The sequence below is a fragment of the Mustela putorius genome, unplaced genomic scaffold (genome assembly GCF_011764305.1).
Source record: "Mustela putorius furo isolate JIRA1106 unplaced genomic scaffold, ASM1176430v1.1 tig00000450_pilon_pilon_pilon, whole genome shotgun sequence".
In the NCBI taxonomy this organism is placed as follows: domain Eukaryota; kingdom Metazoa; phylum Chordata; class Mammalia; order Carnivora; family Mustelidae; genus Mustela; species Mustela putorius.
Window position 1 is genome coordinate 1,425,457 of NW_025421385.1, and position 16,825 is coordinate 1,442,281.

A 16,825-nucleotide genomic window follows, 5' to 3' on the forward strand; every position below is an offset into this window, starting at 1 on the left:
ATCGGCTGCGCTGAGAGCTGCCCTCTGACACGGAGGGCGTCCCGGGACCTCGGAGAGCAGGCGCCAGTGCACGCACCCGGACAGAAGCCCTTGCTCAGGCAGCTGCGACATCACGTGGAAGCCACTGTAAGGCGTCCTGTGAGCATAAAAAAAAAAAAGTAGCGTCTGCCCTGAAGTGCCATCTGCCACCCCCAGACCTTACGGTGAGCGCTTTCCCCACAGCCCTGCCCCCGTCAATGCACAGAGAAGGTCCGTTCACCAGCCGCTGATGGGAACTCCGCTCCACGAGCCCCACGCTCGCCCCCTGCCGCTTCCACCGGCTTCGCCGTCAAAGGGGCCCCTTTACATTCTGCGCGAGAAGTACGTTTGCAGAGTTGACAACTGATATCATAAGGAAGAAATCTGTTTTCATGAATAACACGGTATCTGTTGTCTAGAAGACAGAAGCAACTGAGCAGCCGTAACACTTAAAAACTAGATTGTTTAAAAAAAAAAAAAGGAAAGAAAAGAAAAGACTGTGTGTCTGGGATCCCCTGATTATATAAATGACACAAACAGACGAACTGAAGATCCGGTCCTCACGGAACGAAATCACGGCGTCTCCTGCCGCGTGAGGTTTGGGCATCAGGCTTGCGCCACCGGCCATCCACACGGACTGACTTGCGGGGCGGTGGCAGGGTTTTTAGGAACAGCAGATGCCGAGCAAACATCACGTCCCGCGAGCGTGCGCGGTGACACCAGCCGCCTGTCGGAGCTCTGCCATGTGCTAGGCATCTCCTCACGCGGTACCGGCTTCCACAGACACCCGTGGGCGCTCCAGACAGCCGCACTCAGGGGCCCTCGCCCGGGGCCGGTGACGCAAGGGCAGCCCCGTGGGAAAGGCCGCGAGAAGGCGTGTGCTGCCCGGAGGGCGTGAGGCGCCGAGACGGTGGGGGCAGGTGCGCGTCCCACTGGGTTCCCAGACCTACTTGGTCGTCAACCCCACTGAGACCGAAGACGCTACCTAGATTTCAGGAGGGTGTGGACCGAAGGTGAACCGATTTCTGAAAGACAATTTTGTGTTCAGAAAGGAACGTGGGTCCACCTCAGCTCCCTGGTCCAGCTCCGGGCCCTGACCCTGCCTCTGCAGGCGCCTCAGCTCCGCGGCGGACCCTGTCCTCTGCCGCCCGGTGGAAACTGCACCCGCCATGGGTCTCATCTGCCGCCCCCTCAGCCTTTCCCCTGTGGAGCCCTCTCCTGCCCCGGCGTGTCCCCGGCCCACTAACCTGCTGGAGCCCCCCCCCCGCTAGAGAAAGACCCCGTCCAGGGCCACTCGGCTCCCCCGTGTCCCGCCCACACTGTCGTGCTCTACAGCTCCTCCTCTGCCCAGCGCTGTCTGGTCTCACCCCACAGGCAGGGCTCACCCTGAGGGGACCAGGGCCCCCGGTGCTGAGTGTGGTGAGCCCGTGCCCCGGCCTTCCTCGCTGGCCTGCTGGCCTCCCCCGGCTGCACACACCACCCGCTCCCTCCCGATCTCTTCTTCCCGCCCTCCCCGGGGACCCCGCCAATGCAGTGGGTGGGGGTCGTTCTCAGCGCCTCTTGGAGGCCGGCCTCGTCCGGCTGCGTCAGGGCCGAGCCATCCGCACCCCCGTCCTGGGCCGCGCCCCACGGCCAAGCAGAGCCGGCATCAGCATCCCCGGGCCACAGTCGCTACTTCTCCCTTCAACCTGCTCGGACTCCGGTGTTGCTGACCCTGGTGGTGGGTTTCACCGGCCACCGTGGCACAGGCCACCCCTGCCCCTCATGGAGGGCCGGCTCTTCCCCGGCCCCTCACCCCTCCCCACACTTCTGTCCCTCCCTCCCCCTCCTGCTGTCATCCTAGCCTCAGGAGCGCCCCGCTGCCTCCCCGGCCGCACCCCCCACAGAGACCCCCGCCTGGCAGGGACGTCGGACCCCCAAACATGCACACCACACACTGTGAAGTCCAGACTCCCACACACGTGTCCTCTCGGTGTGACATGGATGTGCGACCGGCCACAGTCTGCGAGGGCCCCTCACAGTCCTGCGCACGCTTGGGAGAGGCTCCCCCGTCTCCAGGACCAGGAGCACGAGCAGGTGCCCAGAGTGCATAAGCCCGCCCGCCCGTGAGGGTGACTGTGAGGGGACACGAGAACCAGGGAAGGAGTGTTGGAGCGACCACCCGGGTCCTCGCCGCGCTCACGAGCTGGCCGGTCCCCGCAGGCACGACGGGGCAGCTGGGTTCAGAAGGAGCGACCGTCACCGGTCCCCTCTGCTGCATGTTCTTCCACCCGAGCGAACCCACTCATGGCTGCGGCCGTGCGCTGTGGGCTCGCGGGAGGGCGCGGAGGCCACGTCGTGACTGGACTAGAACGTCTGCCGCTCCAGGCGGCCACTGTCATTAGAAAGAGCCCCTGGGGGGACTCCCAGGGGCCGCCCCAGCCCCCTGCAGGCCACCTCCCGCAGACTGGGGTGTGCGGGGGCCTCGGCGGCTGCCGTCTGCGGGCCATCCTGCCCCTCCCCCACGCGGGGTCCCTGCAGGGGTGGGCCGTGAGGGGGGCATGGGGGCGAGGGTGCGCAATGCCCGGTGACCTCTCCAGGCCCTGGGCCAGGCCAAGCGTTGCGTTAGCACCCTGGGTCGCCGCAGCATCCCCGTGGGCCGGACACTTCTAACGCCCGCCTCCCGGCGGGGGGAGCAGGAAACTGGAGGCGTCGAACTCAGGGGTCCGGAGCCGGAGGGGATGTTCTCGATGGGCCAGAGCTTGAGTCCGGGCTCTGGGTGCCAACTACGGGGGGAGGGGGGCTGGAGGCAAAGACAGGGAAGGGAGGCCGGGCCGGCCAGGGCGGCGGGCAGGGGCGGCGGGAGAGGGCGGCGGGCAGGGGCGGTGGGCAGGGGCGGCGGGAGAGGGCGGCGGGCAGGGGCGGCGGGCAGGGGCCTCCTCCAGAGGAGCGGTCAGGAGCCCGCGGGACGGACAGCACCTGACGGCACCAGGACGTGGGCTTCTGGACTCCCCATCCCCCTCCCCGCGGTCGCCCGCCCGCAGCCTCCCGCGTGCCCACCAGGGGGCGCCCGGCCCGCGCGGAGCCAAGGCCAACCCAGAGGGGGTTACCGCGACCACGTGGGTTCCAGAGCGAGCCCATCCGCAGGCCTTGCCCCGGGTCTGAGATCAGAGCGGCCGCCGCAGGACCCCGGCGTGAGCTCCCCGGGGAGCAGCCGGAGGCCGTTCCAGAGAAGAGAGGGCCCCGGGCTCAGGGGGCACAGCCCCTAGGGTCACCCTTGTGTGACCTTCCTGGTCAGTCCTTCGCTCTGACTCGGGCCTTTTACTTAAGCCCAACATTGTAAATCAAGCAAAACAGACAGTTTACCTCCAGAACGTCTCAGTCTTGCATTAGGAAAATGCTGGAAAAAAGCACAGAAAGCCCTCTGGGACGGGCGGCCAGCTGCTGTTCTGGGCCCCAACGGTCCTGAGGTCAGAGTCTCTCAGCTGGTTTGGAAAGCAGCCTGGCCGGGGCTGCCTGCCCAGCCCCTCTGAGGACCCCAGCCCAGGGGAGTCCCGACCGGAGTGAGCACGACACGGAAACCATTCGCCAATGCCTTTGCGCTGGTTTCTGCTCCGTAAAGTGAGGACGAGGCCCCCAGGCTTTGCAGGGCTCTGGGAAGCTTCAAATGACACAATCGTTAAAACCAGAGACTGTCACAGGTAACGGACGTGAAAACACTGTGCCCTCCGGTGACAAGGACAGACTCCTACGTTCACCAAGCGTTTCTTTGTTGCCGGAAGCACGTGGGCCCAGCGCGGGGGACGAAGCCGGATCAAACACCATTTCTCCCCCCAGAGCTCTTCACAGTCCAGAGGACTGCCCCATTTTGATTCAGTGCTATTAGTGTTTTTTACGACAGTTTGCAACCCAGAAAAAAAAGTGATTTGCTTATAAAGATGATTTGTTTACAGACAAGGAGTACGGAAGGCCGTGCTGGACCGTGGGCAGCCACTGGCTGAGCGCGCCACCGAGCTCCGCGTGGAAGTCCACGGCAGCCTGCAGGGGCCCGAAGCCCCCAGCCCCATGCACGCTCGCCCTGCACACACTCCCCTGCACCTGCCTATCCGGCCACGGCCAGCAGACCGTGGCCCGTGGGCCCCCGTAGCTTACCAGCTGCTCTGCAGGCCTCTGAGCTCTGAACGGCTTCTAGCCTCGTAGAGACGATGAGGAACAACCCAAGAAAAACGCTGTTTTGTGACATGTGACCACGGTAGGAACTTCCGGCGGCCACGCCCAGGTGGAAACGTGCTGTCGCTCTAGTCGTCGGAAGACCTACAGGAGACCCTCAACTTCGACCTTTGTCGTCCGCCCAGAGGACAGCATGTGCACCGAGACTCGTCCTCAGGGGGTTTGCCCCCATGGCCCCACACGCCCCACCCCCCCACACACACCCCCGGGGCTGCTGCCCTCCCACAGGATGAGTCTGCCCGAGCAAAGCTGGGCAGGAACACGGCCTCTCGGGGCGCAGGAGCCAGTGCCCCATGCGGACCCCTGAGCCCGCAGCCCGGCCCATGCTGCACGGTGTGAGGCAGCCGCTCCCTCGCCCCCTCGTGGGCCGGGCTGCGCTCAAGGAGCCCCGTGGCAGGGACACGGGCGGGCCGGGCGTGGGGGAGGGCCACGGAAGCAGGAGTCAGGAGGACACGGAGTCAGCTGCCGTCCTGTCCGGCAGACGCCCCCCCACACTAGGCAGAAGCCCAGGAAGCCCAGGCGCCCCTCCGGGTCACGCTCTCTCACGCGGAATGAGAGATTGTGATGAAATCTGATGACGCGGTTGGTTTCCTGCTGCTGCTTCCTGGTGTCAGGAAGGAAGAATCGTCCCGACTTGAGTTGTTTCTTCCAGCGCTTCTTCCATCGGTCGTGGGCACGCGCTGTCAGCGCCCTTCGGGGCCGTCCTTCTAAAGGGGGACCCCAGCAGGGGCCCATCCTCACGGGGGACCCCGAGGACAGCCGCAGCGCCACCGGAGAAGGCCGGCACGGAGCTGGCCCCGAGGGCGGGCGGGCCTCTGTCTGCCCCGGGCTCCCTGTGAGCCGGACGGGACGTGCCCTGCGCTCCGGGCAGGCGTCCTTCTCTGCGGGCCTGGCCGGAGGGCCACCGGCGCCGTGGTGACGCCCCAGTGGGGCCTCATCTCCTTGGTCACTCCCGTCCTCTCTTCGGCGGTGCTCACCGTGCCGCTGACTAACAACGCAGGAGAGAGGGTGTGCCCCACCCTTGACTCCACGCCCGGGAGATGTCACTCAACACGGGCCGAAACGGACTCCACACCCGGCTCCCTCCTCTCTCCGACTGAGCCGCCTCCCGCTGTCCTGCGGACACTTGCCGGCAGGTCCTCCTTCCAACCGGAACGCGCCTGCCGGGGACAGTCCAGACCACCTCCTCCTCTCTGTGCTCCCGCGTGCCGCGTGGGGACCCCGTGGCTGGGTGTTCGCTCCCCCGTCCCGCTGAAAGTGCGGCCGCTGACCGGGCAGAGTGAACGCTCAGCCCACGTCTCTCAACGCCTAGATTCGAAGCCTCGCACAGACAAGCCGGCTGAACAGCGGCTAATGCCTGCAGGTGCTGCTGACCCACGATGCCTCTTCTCAGGACGCCCCGGGTTTTCAGTCACTTCCTCTCTACCCCGCACTCCCGGACGGGGGCTCCTTTGCAGCACCGAGGGCCTCACTTCCCCAGCTCGAACGTGAGCTGAGGCCGTAACCCAATAATGCTGTGGCTGGTTCATGACGAAGACGGCGGACTCGGTCCCTTGTCGATTTAAAACAATCTTTTCATATTCTTGGAGAAGAAGGAAGCAGATGATCGTCATTTACAACAACCCTAAGAAACCTGAGGACTTCTAAGCCCCTGGTGCCACTTTATATGGTGGCCCAGGCATGCACATTGTCCCATAAGTGGCACGTCGGCTGCCCAGGGGCAGGGCCAAGAACGCAGAAGGCTCTGTGTGCTGCCTCTGCTCTGTGCAGGGCGGTCAGACATTCAGCGAACAAGTCCACAGCGAGGCTGCGCCCTAAGCCGGGCTTGCGGGGACCCCTGGGTCCGAGTCTGTTATTCGATGTATAAGACAACTCCCGCTTTGCTGGAAAGCCTCTGGGCTCGCACACAGTTTTAGGCCAAAATGAAGAAGCAGCTGGTGGTTTCACGAGCCCCTCGGTACCCCCACTGAAGGAGCTCAACACGTCTCCGAGCTCAGGTCCTCGGCACCTGTCAAGGACACGCAGTCACCGTGAGCAAAGGTCACGAGGTCACCCTCATGTGCAAACCCAGACCCTGGCCCATGCCCGGAGTCCGTGGCACTTGCCAAGCAGGAGCCAGCCCACAGGTCTGGGGCACGGGACACCGAGGGCCTCCGCGTGCTGGGCTCCACTCTCCAGGCACCTTGGTGGCTTGGCCGCGGCTCCACCACGGCTCCACCTGTGGCTGGACCCCCCACCTGTGCAGGCGACAAAGAACAGCTCCCTCAGAAGGTGCCCCCGCACACCTGCCGCTCCCTGGTGCACTTTCCCCCGCCCCCTCCACCCACAAGACTATCTTGGTGGAGCAGGATTCCATGGGGCGTTGGCCCCGTGAGAGACTTGGGACCCCCAGCGTCCCCACAAGAAGCCACCAGCCGGAGAACCAAGCCCAGGGCTCCGTCAGAAATCACCTGCATTTCCCCGACTCTGCACAAAACGAGCCAGTGAGAACAGCTCCCAGAGAAACAGGACGAGCCTCGGGGCGCCGCTGTGCCCCTGGGAAGGGCTTGGACCACAACCTGGACACGCACTCCACTGCTCTCGGGTGTGCAGGGGTGCAGGCGGCTGGCTCGAGCAGCTTCGGTGCAGGGAATCATGGTGGCCCAGGGGACCCAGGGCTCCACAGATGTCCCCCTAAAACAGAAGATTAGCAGGAGTTAGCCAGTAACTTCGGGTGTAACTTCGGGTCACCTCCCACGACCTCCTGCCCTCCGCCAGTGCACGGGGCTTCCTGCGGGCCGGACGCAGAAGCCGGCTTGACCTCGGGACGGCCCCTCAGGGTCAGCAAGGGCCGCGTGGACCAGCCGCTCACAGACTGTGACTGGAAGCACCTGGGAACGGGCCCTTCTGTCCCAAAGCGTGGTGACTCGAAGCCAAACATCCCCCCCCTTCATCTGTGGGTTCGCAGGACGGCTCCACCCACTTGCTGCCACCGCAGGACCGGAGGTGCAGGAGACTCACCAGCAAACCACGCGTCTGCCAACAAGTCAACCATGGTTTCCTTTAATCCGGTGCAAAACTGTCCCACAAACTTGTCTGATACAGAAACATCCCCCAAAGTTTCCTCTTTCTCAAAGATTCAAGTGTGTCCTTGCCTTTAAGTGTTTGCAAATAACGTAGTAGTTTCTAGAAAGTAGAAACTGTGGACACGTGGGCGATACTTTTTGGGACTCCCACATGGTGGGTGTGTGTCCAGGAAGGAAGGACAGATTCAAACACAGCGGCAGGACGGCAGGGGCCAGCAGCCATCATCCTGGCCAGAGCACTGATGCCCCACGCAATTTTCAACAATTTCAACAAGCTTCCTTCTACCGTGTGTGATTCCTACTTAGAAAATGGAGCTACTGCAATTAATTGCGTCTCCATCAGTTAGGGTCCCGTGCGGAACAGTGTTTTACTGCTTTTATTGTGTCCCCGACAGCTCCGCACATGACTGACCTGTGGTCTCGTTAAATGGTCCCAGATTTTTCCTGTTTTACTCTATTTTTGACAGTATCTCCTCTCATCTCTAATAGAGAACTCTTACATGCCCATACTAAATATCCCAGTTCAATTTTTGGCAAAAGATTCGAACCAAGAAGATGTACAAATATTTTATAACATCAAAAAAAGATGTTCAAGGGGTGATTTGGTGGCTCCGTCGGTGAAGCCTCTGCCTTTGGCTCAGGTCATGATCTCAGGGTCCTGGGATCGAGTCCCGCATCCGGCTCTCCGTTCAGCGGGGAGCCTGCTTCTGCCTCTCTCTTTACCCCTCTCCCAACCTGCACTCATGCTCTCTCTCTCTCTCTCTCTCTCTCTCACTCGAATAAAATATATTTTTTTTAAATGACCATGCATTACTCATCGCCTACGAACACAGGGTGTCCTTTCGGTTTTTAGCAGGGGACACACACACAAATAAATTTTACTTTGCTGCCCAGGTCTACATTACCATGTGCCAATGTAAGGACAGACACAGACACATGGAGCCTTTACCCCAGATTATCTGCCATTTCAAAATCCTGGGCAGTAAAACTAACCCCCCCAAGGAGGGTATCAGAATAGGAATTCAGGAAAAAGTAGTATTGGAATAATACTACAGTAATAATGAAATTATAATGTATGATACTATAAATTCCTGAGCACAAGACAGAAAACAATGAAAAATAAAAGGAATTAAGATATGGCTTCATTTTCAAGAACTAGGAACTCTACTGGCCGTCTGTCAACCCATTCACTTGGCTACCTGGTACCTGCTTTCCGTGTTGTTGAAATTCACTGTGACTTTGCAAATCAAGCCCAGTCAAGTCAAAACGCCAGAGCCTGAAAGGCTGCTACCATTTTAGGAGGTTTGTAGTGGCTTTAGGCAAAACACAACAGGGAAGTTTCAGTTCTGACGGCTCTTCCCCACCTAGTCCGACTTACCCAACACACACAGCAGTTCCTTCCCTGTGGTTTGTGCTCTGGGAGCACTTTCTTGGGGAAAAGCTTCTCCGGGGCCCCGTGGAGCTTCCTGCCTTTGTGAGGCCAGTCAAGACACAAGGACGGAAGGTACTGCTTCCAAACAGCCCATGCTTTACGTGGAAAAGTCAAAATAGAGAGATTCTTAAGGCACCTCATGAACATCGAGAACATTGAAAACTTATATGAATGTGAATTCAGACTTAGTAAAACATCCTTCTAGTTTTTTGAAACCAACGGAAGCATCGTCGAGTAACAAACTCTATCACCACGACCACCGTCGCCAGCGGCACAACTTTGTTAACGGGTCATTCCCTTCAGTAAAAATAAATAAGCTGTTACAGCCTTCTCGGAGGACTGGGTGAGGAACACCTACGCCGGTCCTCACTTTAAATATCCCGCTTCCAGGCCATACAAATGTGGTCCTATCACAGCTCCAGAGACCTGAAGGCAGAACTTAGCTGGCGGCTTTTATTTCATAAGGCAAGGGGAGTCACTAATTTGTTAACTTTTTTATTTAGTCACTTGGGTAATGCTTTTAGGAAAAGCAAAAACTGTTGGTGTCTTACTCTTGATTTCAGCTCAGGTCATGATCTCAGGGTTGTGAGATGGAGCCTTGAGGCAGGCTCTGCGCTGGGCATGGAGCCCGCTTGAGAGCCCCCCTCCCCTTGTGCCCCTCCCCCCCAATAAAAGATATATATTAAATAAAATTAAAAATCAATACATAAATACAGGAAGTAAGGAGATCAGGTCACCTACAATCCCTTTACCCAGATGGAACCTTTAACATTCCCAGTGCACAGGCCCTCACACTCCCTTGTGTGTGAAACACACGCACGCACACTTTCCTGATGGAACCACAGAGTTTATAACCTGCAGTTTGCCTCAGTGACGCATCAGGAGCATTCTACCGCGTCAACCACTTACTCACATGGACTGCAGTGGACGTCGCCCTCAGATTCGATAGAAAGTGATGAGCCTCAGGACAGACGAACAGGTCAGAAGAAGGATGAGCTCTGGCTGTGGGTATTATAACAGAGGCAGCATGTCCATTCAGTGCAAAGGTAATGTGAGGGGCGCCTGGGGGGCTCAGTTGGCTGAGCATCTGACTCTTGGTTCCAGCTCAGGTCATGGTCTAAGGGTCGTGAGATCAAGCCCTACATCAGGCTCTGCACTCAGCGTGGAGTCTGCCTAAATTTCTCTAGCCCTCTCCCTCAGTCCCTCCCCCTTCTCTTTCTCTACAATAAATAAATAAATCTTTTTTAAAAAAGAATATAGTTTGCCAAAATACTGATTTCATGTTGAAATAAGGAAGAATTTTTAAGTAAGACAGTCATCATAAAAGATATCAGAAAAAGAGAAAAAGAAGAACGTGTTAAGCACTGATATGTCGAGAACACCACGAAGCTGGAGGAAAACCACAGACTGGGCAGGGAAGAACGCAGGCAACACACACCAAACACCAGCCAGAACCAGCAAGATGAAGACAACAGGTGAAGACTGAGCAGGAAGGCCCAGGGGTAGGAAGTAAAAGCTCTTAACAAACCCACGCAGAGACGTTCGTACTCAGTGGAGTCACAGCGTCGTTCACCAGACGGACACTGAGATACTCTATCTTCACCCCTCGAAAGTAGTTTTCAGAAGGAAGACATTCAGTATCAGCAATGATGTGGGTTTGGAGTTTGCACTAACACGTACTGGTTACTGCTATGATCTTTCTGAGAGAAAATCTTGGCATGTTAAGATAAAAACACAGATGCTCTCAGACGTGAGAAATTCCAGTCCTGAGAACACAGCCTACAGAAATCAAAGCAACAATAGCAAGGCCACATGTATGGGAATGCTTTCTGCATTACCGCTGCAGTAGGAAGACATGAAGCAACCAAGTGTCCGTCAACAAAGTGTGCTTAACTGTGTCCGCAGAGTGAAACAGGGTGTGTCTGTTTAGAGTTGGATGTAGCAGCTGTAGAGTAATGCATTTGGCGTAAGAGCTGAAGGGGGGAGGCAGCTGATGGGTGGAGAGAGGGAGGGAGAGGCAGACGGAGCGCAGAGAGATCACTGAGGATAAGTGATATGTAGATGGACAGAAAGACAGACACATGACAGATAATAGAAAGAAATGATGGGTGGCTGGATGGGACAAGCGGATGGACAGATGGACGGTGGATGGATAGATGGACAAGTGGATGGCTGGATGGCTGGCTGGATGGTGGATGGGCGAGGGGGTGTGTGGGTAGCTGGATGGATGGACAGACTGGCACACAGGTGACAGACAGAGATGAAGTTTTCAAGGTGGTAAGTGTCAACAGTGTTGAAAGTGTGCATCCCTCCATCGGATGCGTGACAAGAGCACAGCCTCGCTTCTGTGATATTCCCCCCTTGGGTACATAACGGGAACCAGGAGGAACCCTTAACAAAATGAAACCAAGGAGCATCCTACAAAATAACAGGTCCAGAATCTTCAAGTACAGTCGTAATTCAAGAAGAGTTTGAGCCACTGCTCCAGCTTGACAGAGACCAGCAGGATGGGACAGGTAAATGCATTAGTCTGGACAGGGTTGTTCTGACCTGAAGGACGCTGATGAGATAACTGGGGAGATCTGAGTTGAATATTAGATGGTAATTATGAATCACCATCAATGTTTTGATTTTAATTACTAAAATTAATGACTAATGATTAATTAGTTACTTTAATTGATTTTTTAAATTATCCCTTACTTAGGATAATGCCTTTGTGTGTAAAAAACACACATTAAAATATTAAGGTATTAATAGTGATGGGCATTCTCAATGGTTCTGGGAAAACAGGAGAACGTTTTTCATACTGTACATATAACTTTTTCACAAGCTTGAGACTTGCAAAAACTTTGTCTGAAGGCAAAAACTTCTAGTGGATTCTCATATAAAGTAGTGTATAGAGCACATGTCCTCCTACCGAAACCAGATGAACATGATAGTAAAGAAATGAACAAACAAACAAAAAAAACAAAGTATGATCTATACCCACAACTGATGTAAATGATTAAAATATCTAGGGAGGCATGGCGCTGGTGTCACAAATACTGCCCTTCGCATCTGACCCTGGGCGACACACAGCACTCCAGCCAGCTCTGCATCCTCTCTCTCTACCATGAAACCAAACTCAAGTGCCAGATACACCTTCCTGTTGCCTCCCAGGTGAACAGCATCCAGGAATCCTCAAGTCACAATCAGAAAGAGAGAGTCAAAGGTGAATAGAAAAGCTGACACCGTACAAAACAGAGACAATTAAAAACAAAACAGAGGGGCACCTGGGTGGCTCAGTGGGTTGAGCCGCTGCCTTCGGCTCGGGTCATGATCTCAGGGTCCTGGGATCGAGTCCCGCATCGGGCTCTCTGCTCAGCGGGGAGCCTGCTTCCCTCTCTCTCTCTCTCCCTGCTTCTCTATCTACTTGTGATTTCTCTCTGTCAAATAAATAAATAAAATCTTTAAAAAAAAAAAAACAAAACAGAAAGTTTGTATCCATAGAGAAATTCAAGAAGCTCCTATATCCCCCAAATAAAAATGGTATGATGTAAAAATGATCCAAAGAATAAGGTCCACCAAATTTTTCTAATTTGATGAGTATCTATCTTTACGGCTCAGTATGTCAACACTCATAGCTTAAACAATGTGATTCATGAGAGAAGAAAAGGATAAAATTCAAAAGCTCTCCTTCTTCTCGGACCTTCTGTGTCCTTATGTAACCAAATGTGGAGGCTGGTGGCTCTGCAGTGAACGGTAACGGGGAGCAGCAGATTTGTTCTTCAGGGATCAGAGGCTTTGGCTCAGGAGGCTGGATTCGTGACATGCACACCCAGGTTCTGGCCGGCTCTCCAGGGCCCAGGAAACAGCATTCTCTGTGCGTGCAAACAAAGACAGACTAAGTTCCTCAGAAATGGACAAGGATTCCAAGTTCATGGAAAACAAAGGATAGGACCAGCGAAATAGGAATGAGGTAAAGGATGGGAAAGCCAGAAAAAATGCCGACCGTCTACAAGGGAGCCTGGGGCCGTGGTATGAATCCAGTTCCCTCCTGGGGGCCCCAAACTGTTCCCTGAGCTCAAACCCACTTTCAGGAGGCACTTGTGAGCGGGCATACCACTTTGATCTTGTGTGTGAGAGAGAGAGAGAGAGAGAGCAGAGTCCTCTGCTCCTATGATTTAAAAATGAGCAATGGGGAGAGGGAGGGTCCCTTAGACAAGCAAAAACCAGCTTTTCTGGGCCCCCTTTCTGCCTATGACGCTAGGGACAGGAGACAATGGCAGAAGAAAGAAGGACGAGATGCTAAAATTCCTTTATTTCTCACATTCTAGGGCAATGAGATGCCAGGCATGACTTTCCTAACACCATTGCACATGACAGCTGTCCTCCTCTGCAGAGAGCTCCAAATTCAGATGTTGCCCAAGCAGGCAAGTGAGCCCACAATTTGATCTTAAGGTCAAGAGAATGAACACAGTGTAAGATGGGGCAGGACCCAGCACTTTCCCAGTAACGGGTTCTTGTCTACACAAGGAGGTGTGAGCAATGCCGAATGGAGGAAGGAGAGGCCAATGAGTGAAGAATCCGTTTCGAGAGCCTAGAAGAAGTATCAAGTAAGTTATACCTTGAGTAAACAGACTGAGGCAAATAATGAGGAAAATAGACTGACAGATGAGAAAACAAACAAAAAAAGAATCAGTAAAGTCAAAAGTCGGTGCTTTGAAAAAAAAAACTGGTCAAGTTGTGAAACCATTGCTAAGGCTGATCCAGGGGGGCAGAGAAGGAGAGAAAACACAAACAGCCAAATGACAGGGGAAAAGCTGGGCAGGGGGTATGCACATTTGATACGTATTTGTAGACAATATCATAGAACACTTACGTCAACACAACTGAAAATACGGACACGATGAGAAGAAATCTGAAGCAATACATTCGCAACAAACTGACACAAGAAGAAACAGAAAGTCTGAGTAATTACACAGCTATGAAGGACTTTGACGCATAACTGAAAACATTTACACCAAAAAACCCAGACATAGATGGCTTCATCTATATTCTACCAAATGCTCAGGAATGAAATTATCTTCATCAAACAGAAACCGTTACATTGAGTGCCAAGAAGGGATATTTTCACTCAGCCTGTGAGGCCAGCACAGTCTGACTCTGAAAACCTGAGGAAAAAATTACAAGAGAAAAGGAGGGGCTGACCTCACGCATGCAAACGGATGCCGAACTCCAAAACAAGATACGTCAAACTAAATCCAGCATCATACAAAGGGGGAAAATACATCATGACCAATTTGCTTTATCCAAAAATGCAAGGTTAGCTTTACATTTGTAAACTGATTAACATAATACATCAAATGGGGAAAAAAAAGAAAGTAGTATAACCATTTCAATAGTAGAAAATATAGTTGGTAAAATTCAATCTCCATTCTAGAAACAGAAGATAATTTCCTTGATCTGATAAACAGTATCTACAAAACACATTCAGCAAACATAATTTTTAATGGTGAAATACAGAAAACTTTCCCACCACCCTTGGACGTGAACATAGATGCTTGACATCATCACTGTTTTTGACATTGTACTGAACGTCCTAGCCACTGAAGTAACACCAAATAAATACACAGGTGGGAGATAAAGAGATCGAGACAGAGATACACGGACACGGCATAAGGATGGGAAAGAAAAAATTAAAACTTCATCAGTCGCAGATGATATGAAAGTATATGGGAAAATATTTAAAAATCTAAAGATAAATTATTCAAGAGAATAAATGAGTTTAGCAAAGTTGTTAGAGATATCCCTGGCATTTCCATACATCACCAACAAAAATAAGGTAACATTGACAACAGTATAAGGGGAAAAAAAAACCAAGAAAGAAGGGATAAACCTCACGAAAGATGTGCAAGATCTCTACACACAAAATTATAAAATATTATTTAGAGATATTAAAAAAATCTTTATAAAAAATCTTTATTCCATGTCCAAATCTTTATTCCATGTTTTCTTCCTGTCTAGAAGAAATAGTATTAAGAAACCATTTCATTCCAAATAAACTCTAGAGTTAATGTGTGATCCCTGTCGAAAAACCAGCAGGCTTTTTGCAGAGATCTACCTCCTGAGTCTAAAATTCACACAATATTGTCAAGTGCCCAAAATACTCAAGACACCCATGAAGAACAAGGTGGGTGAGCATGCTCCACTGGGTGTCACCACAGCATAAAAAGCCACAATAATTGGGACAAGTGACAGGATAGGCAAACTAATCAAATAGAAAAGGGAACCCAGAACAGACCTAAATATATTTATGACAAAGGTGGAAATGCATCACAACTCAAAAAGGACTGGGTTTTTTTCCCCCAACAAATACTGCACTAGATTATGTATTTGAGAAAAAATAGTGATTTCCCCCACCTCTTATAATACATAACCATTGCAGGTGGATGGTAGATCTAAATGAAAAAAGTGAAATCATAGAGTTCCTAGAAGCAGCATTAAATAATATCTTGAAGATCCTGAATGAGCAAAAATTTCTTTAAAATGGCACAAAAAGGACCTATGATAAATAAGAATACAGAAAAATGAAGAGTTTCTGTTCTCCAAAAGACACCGCTAAGAGAGTCCACAGGTGGGGGGAAGAGAGATAACTGAACAAGGGTTCATATCCAGTGTAACCCTCGCTCTGTCTCTCTCTGGAAGAAAATGTAAAGGAAGAATCATGAATTTTCCTGTAGAGAAAACCAGCATCCAGGACCTCACTCACTGCATTCATTATACGCCTGAGCAACCTGGAGGCAAGCGGTCTCGGAGCCGAGGTCTTCTAAGCTTGTCTCATGCTGTTTCTCCACCAGCAGACAAGATAAGCACACAGGACTGAGAAAACAGCAACAGCAACAAATCATAGGATAACCTGAAAATCTCAGTGATAATAATACAAGGAACAAGGAACCGGAGGGAATTTTCTCCTCCTGATAAAAAGGCATCTAAGAAAAACCTGCAGTTAACGTCAGACTCGATGGTAAAAGACTGAACATCGTCCCAAAATCAGAAACAAGACAAGCCTACCTGTTCACACCACATCCGTTTGACATTGTAATGGAAGTTCCAGGCAGAGCAGTAAGATAAAAAAAAGAAATTTAAAAGCATCCAAATATGAAAGGGAAAAAGTAAAACTGTTTCTATTTCCAGACAACATGATCTTGTAAATTTAAAAAATGCAAGGAAATCCACTTAACATTTACTATAACTAATACAAAAATTCCGCAAAATTCAACTGCTTATTTCTACAAGTTAGCAATGAACATTCTGAAAACTGAATTAGAAAACATTTCCACTTATGATAGTACCAAAAAGAGTTTTGTAAATATTTTTATTAGAAGTAAACTTAGCAAAACAAATATAAGACCTGCAAACTGAAAACTACAGAACACTGTTGAAAGACATTAAAGACCTAAATATTTAGAAAAAATCCCATGCTTATGGTTCAGAAGACTTAACCTTAATGGTGGCAACACTTCTTCAATCAATCAACAGATTCCATGCAATCTCCATCAAAATCCGAGTCAACTTCTTTGCAGGAATTGACCAGCTGATCCTTATGGATTCCATCCATATGGAAATGCTAGGGACCTGGAAGAGCCAAAACAATTTTGAAAAAGAGAAAAGTTGGATGACTTATGCTTCCTGCCTTTAAACCTCACCACGAATCTACGGTATTCAAAACGCTGTGGCATTGGCACAAGATCATACACACTACAGTAGCAGAACTGAGAATCTGAATCAGCTGATTACCGACAGGAGTCTCAAGACAGTTTGGACAAAGAACGGGCTTTCCAACAAACGGTGTCAGGATAGGGAGACACCTGCATGCCAAAGAGCGGAGCTGGACCCCTACCTCGTATTGTGCACAAGAAACAACTCAAAATGGATCAAGGACTTAAATGTAAGCACTAAAACCATAAAAACTCTTAGAAAAAAAGCAGATGTGATCTCTGACCTTTGGTTGGACCATGGTGTCTTAGATATAACACCCGGAGCACAGGCAACAAAAGAAAAAAATTGATAAGTTGGACTGCATCAAAATTAAAAACAAATTTGCTACAAAAAGTGTACT

The 16,825-nt window shown here is 52.1% G+C and overlaps 1 protein-coding gene across 1 annotated transcript; it reads right to left on the reverse strand.

Moving 5' to 3' along the window:
- Positions 1–6,203: 6,203 nt before the first annotated feature.
- Positions 6,204–9,842, reverse strand: LOC101674667. The gene is made up of 4 exons (XM_045080302.1): positions 9,638–9,842; positions 8,671–8,819; positions 6,678–6,900; positions 6,204–6,464 (listed from the first exon to the last, which is right to left on the reverse strand). The coding sequence occupies exons 1-4, from the start codon at positions 9,809–9,811 to the stop codon at positions 6,204–6,206; spliced, it is 807 nt and encodes a 268-aa protein (XP_044936237.1). The 5' UTR covers positions 9,812–9,842.
- Between the last annotated feature and the right edge of the window lie 6,983 nt (positions 9,843–16,825).

What these genes read in the sequence shown, in the direction of transcription:
- LOC101674667 (XM_045080302.1), bottom strand. Translation starts at nt 9,811, where the DNA reads ATGCTCAGCCAACTGAGCCCCCCAGGCGCCCCTCACATTACCTTTGCA. An exon ending in CGACGTCCACTGCAGTCCAT is followed by an intron (nt 8,820 to 9,637) that starts GTGAGTAAGTGG and finishes TTCCACGTAAAG; the next exon opens with CATGGGCTGTTTGGAAGCAG. An exon ending in GGAACTGCTGTGTGTGTTGG is followed by an intron (nt 6,901 to 8,670) that starts GTAAGTCGGACT and finishes CTTCTGTTTTAG; the next exon opens with GGGGACATCTGTGGAGCCCT.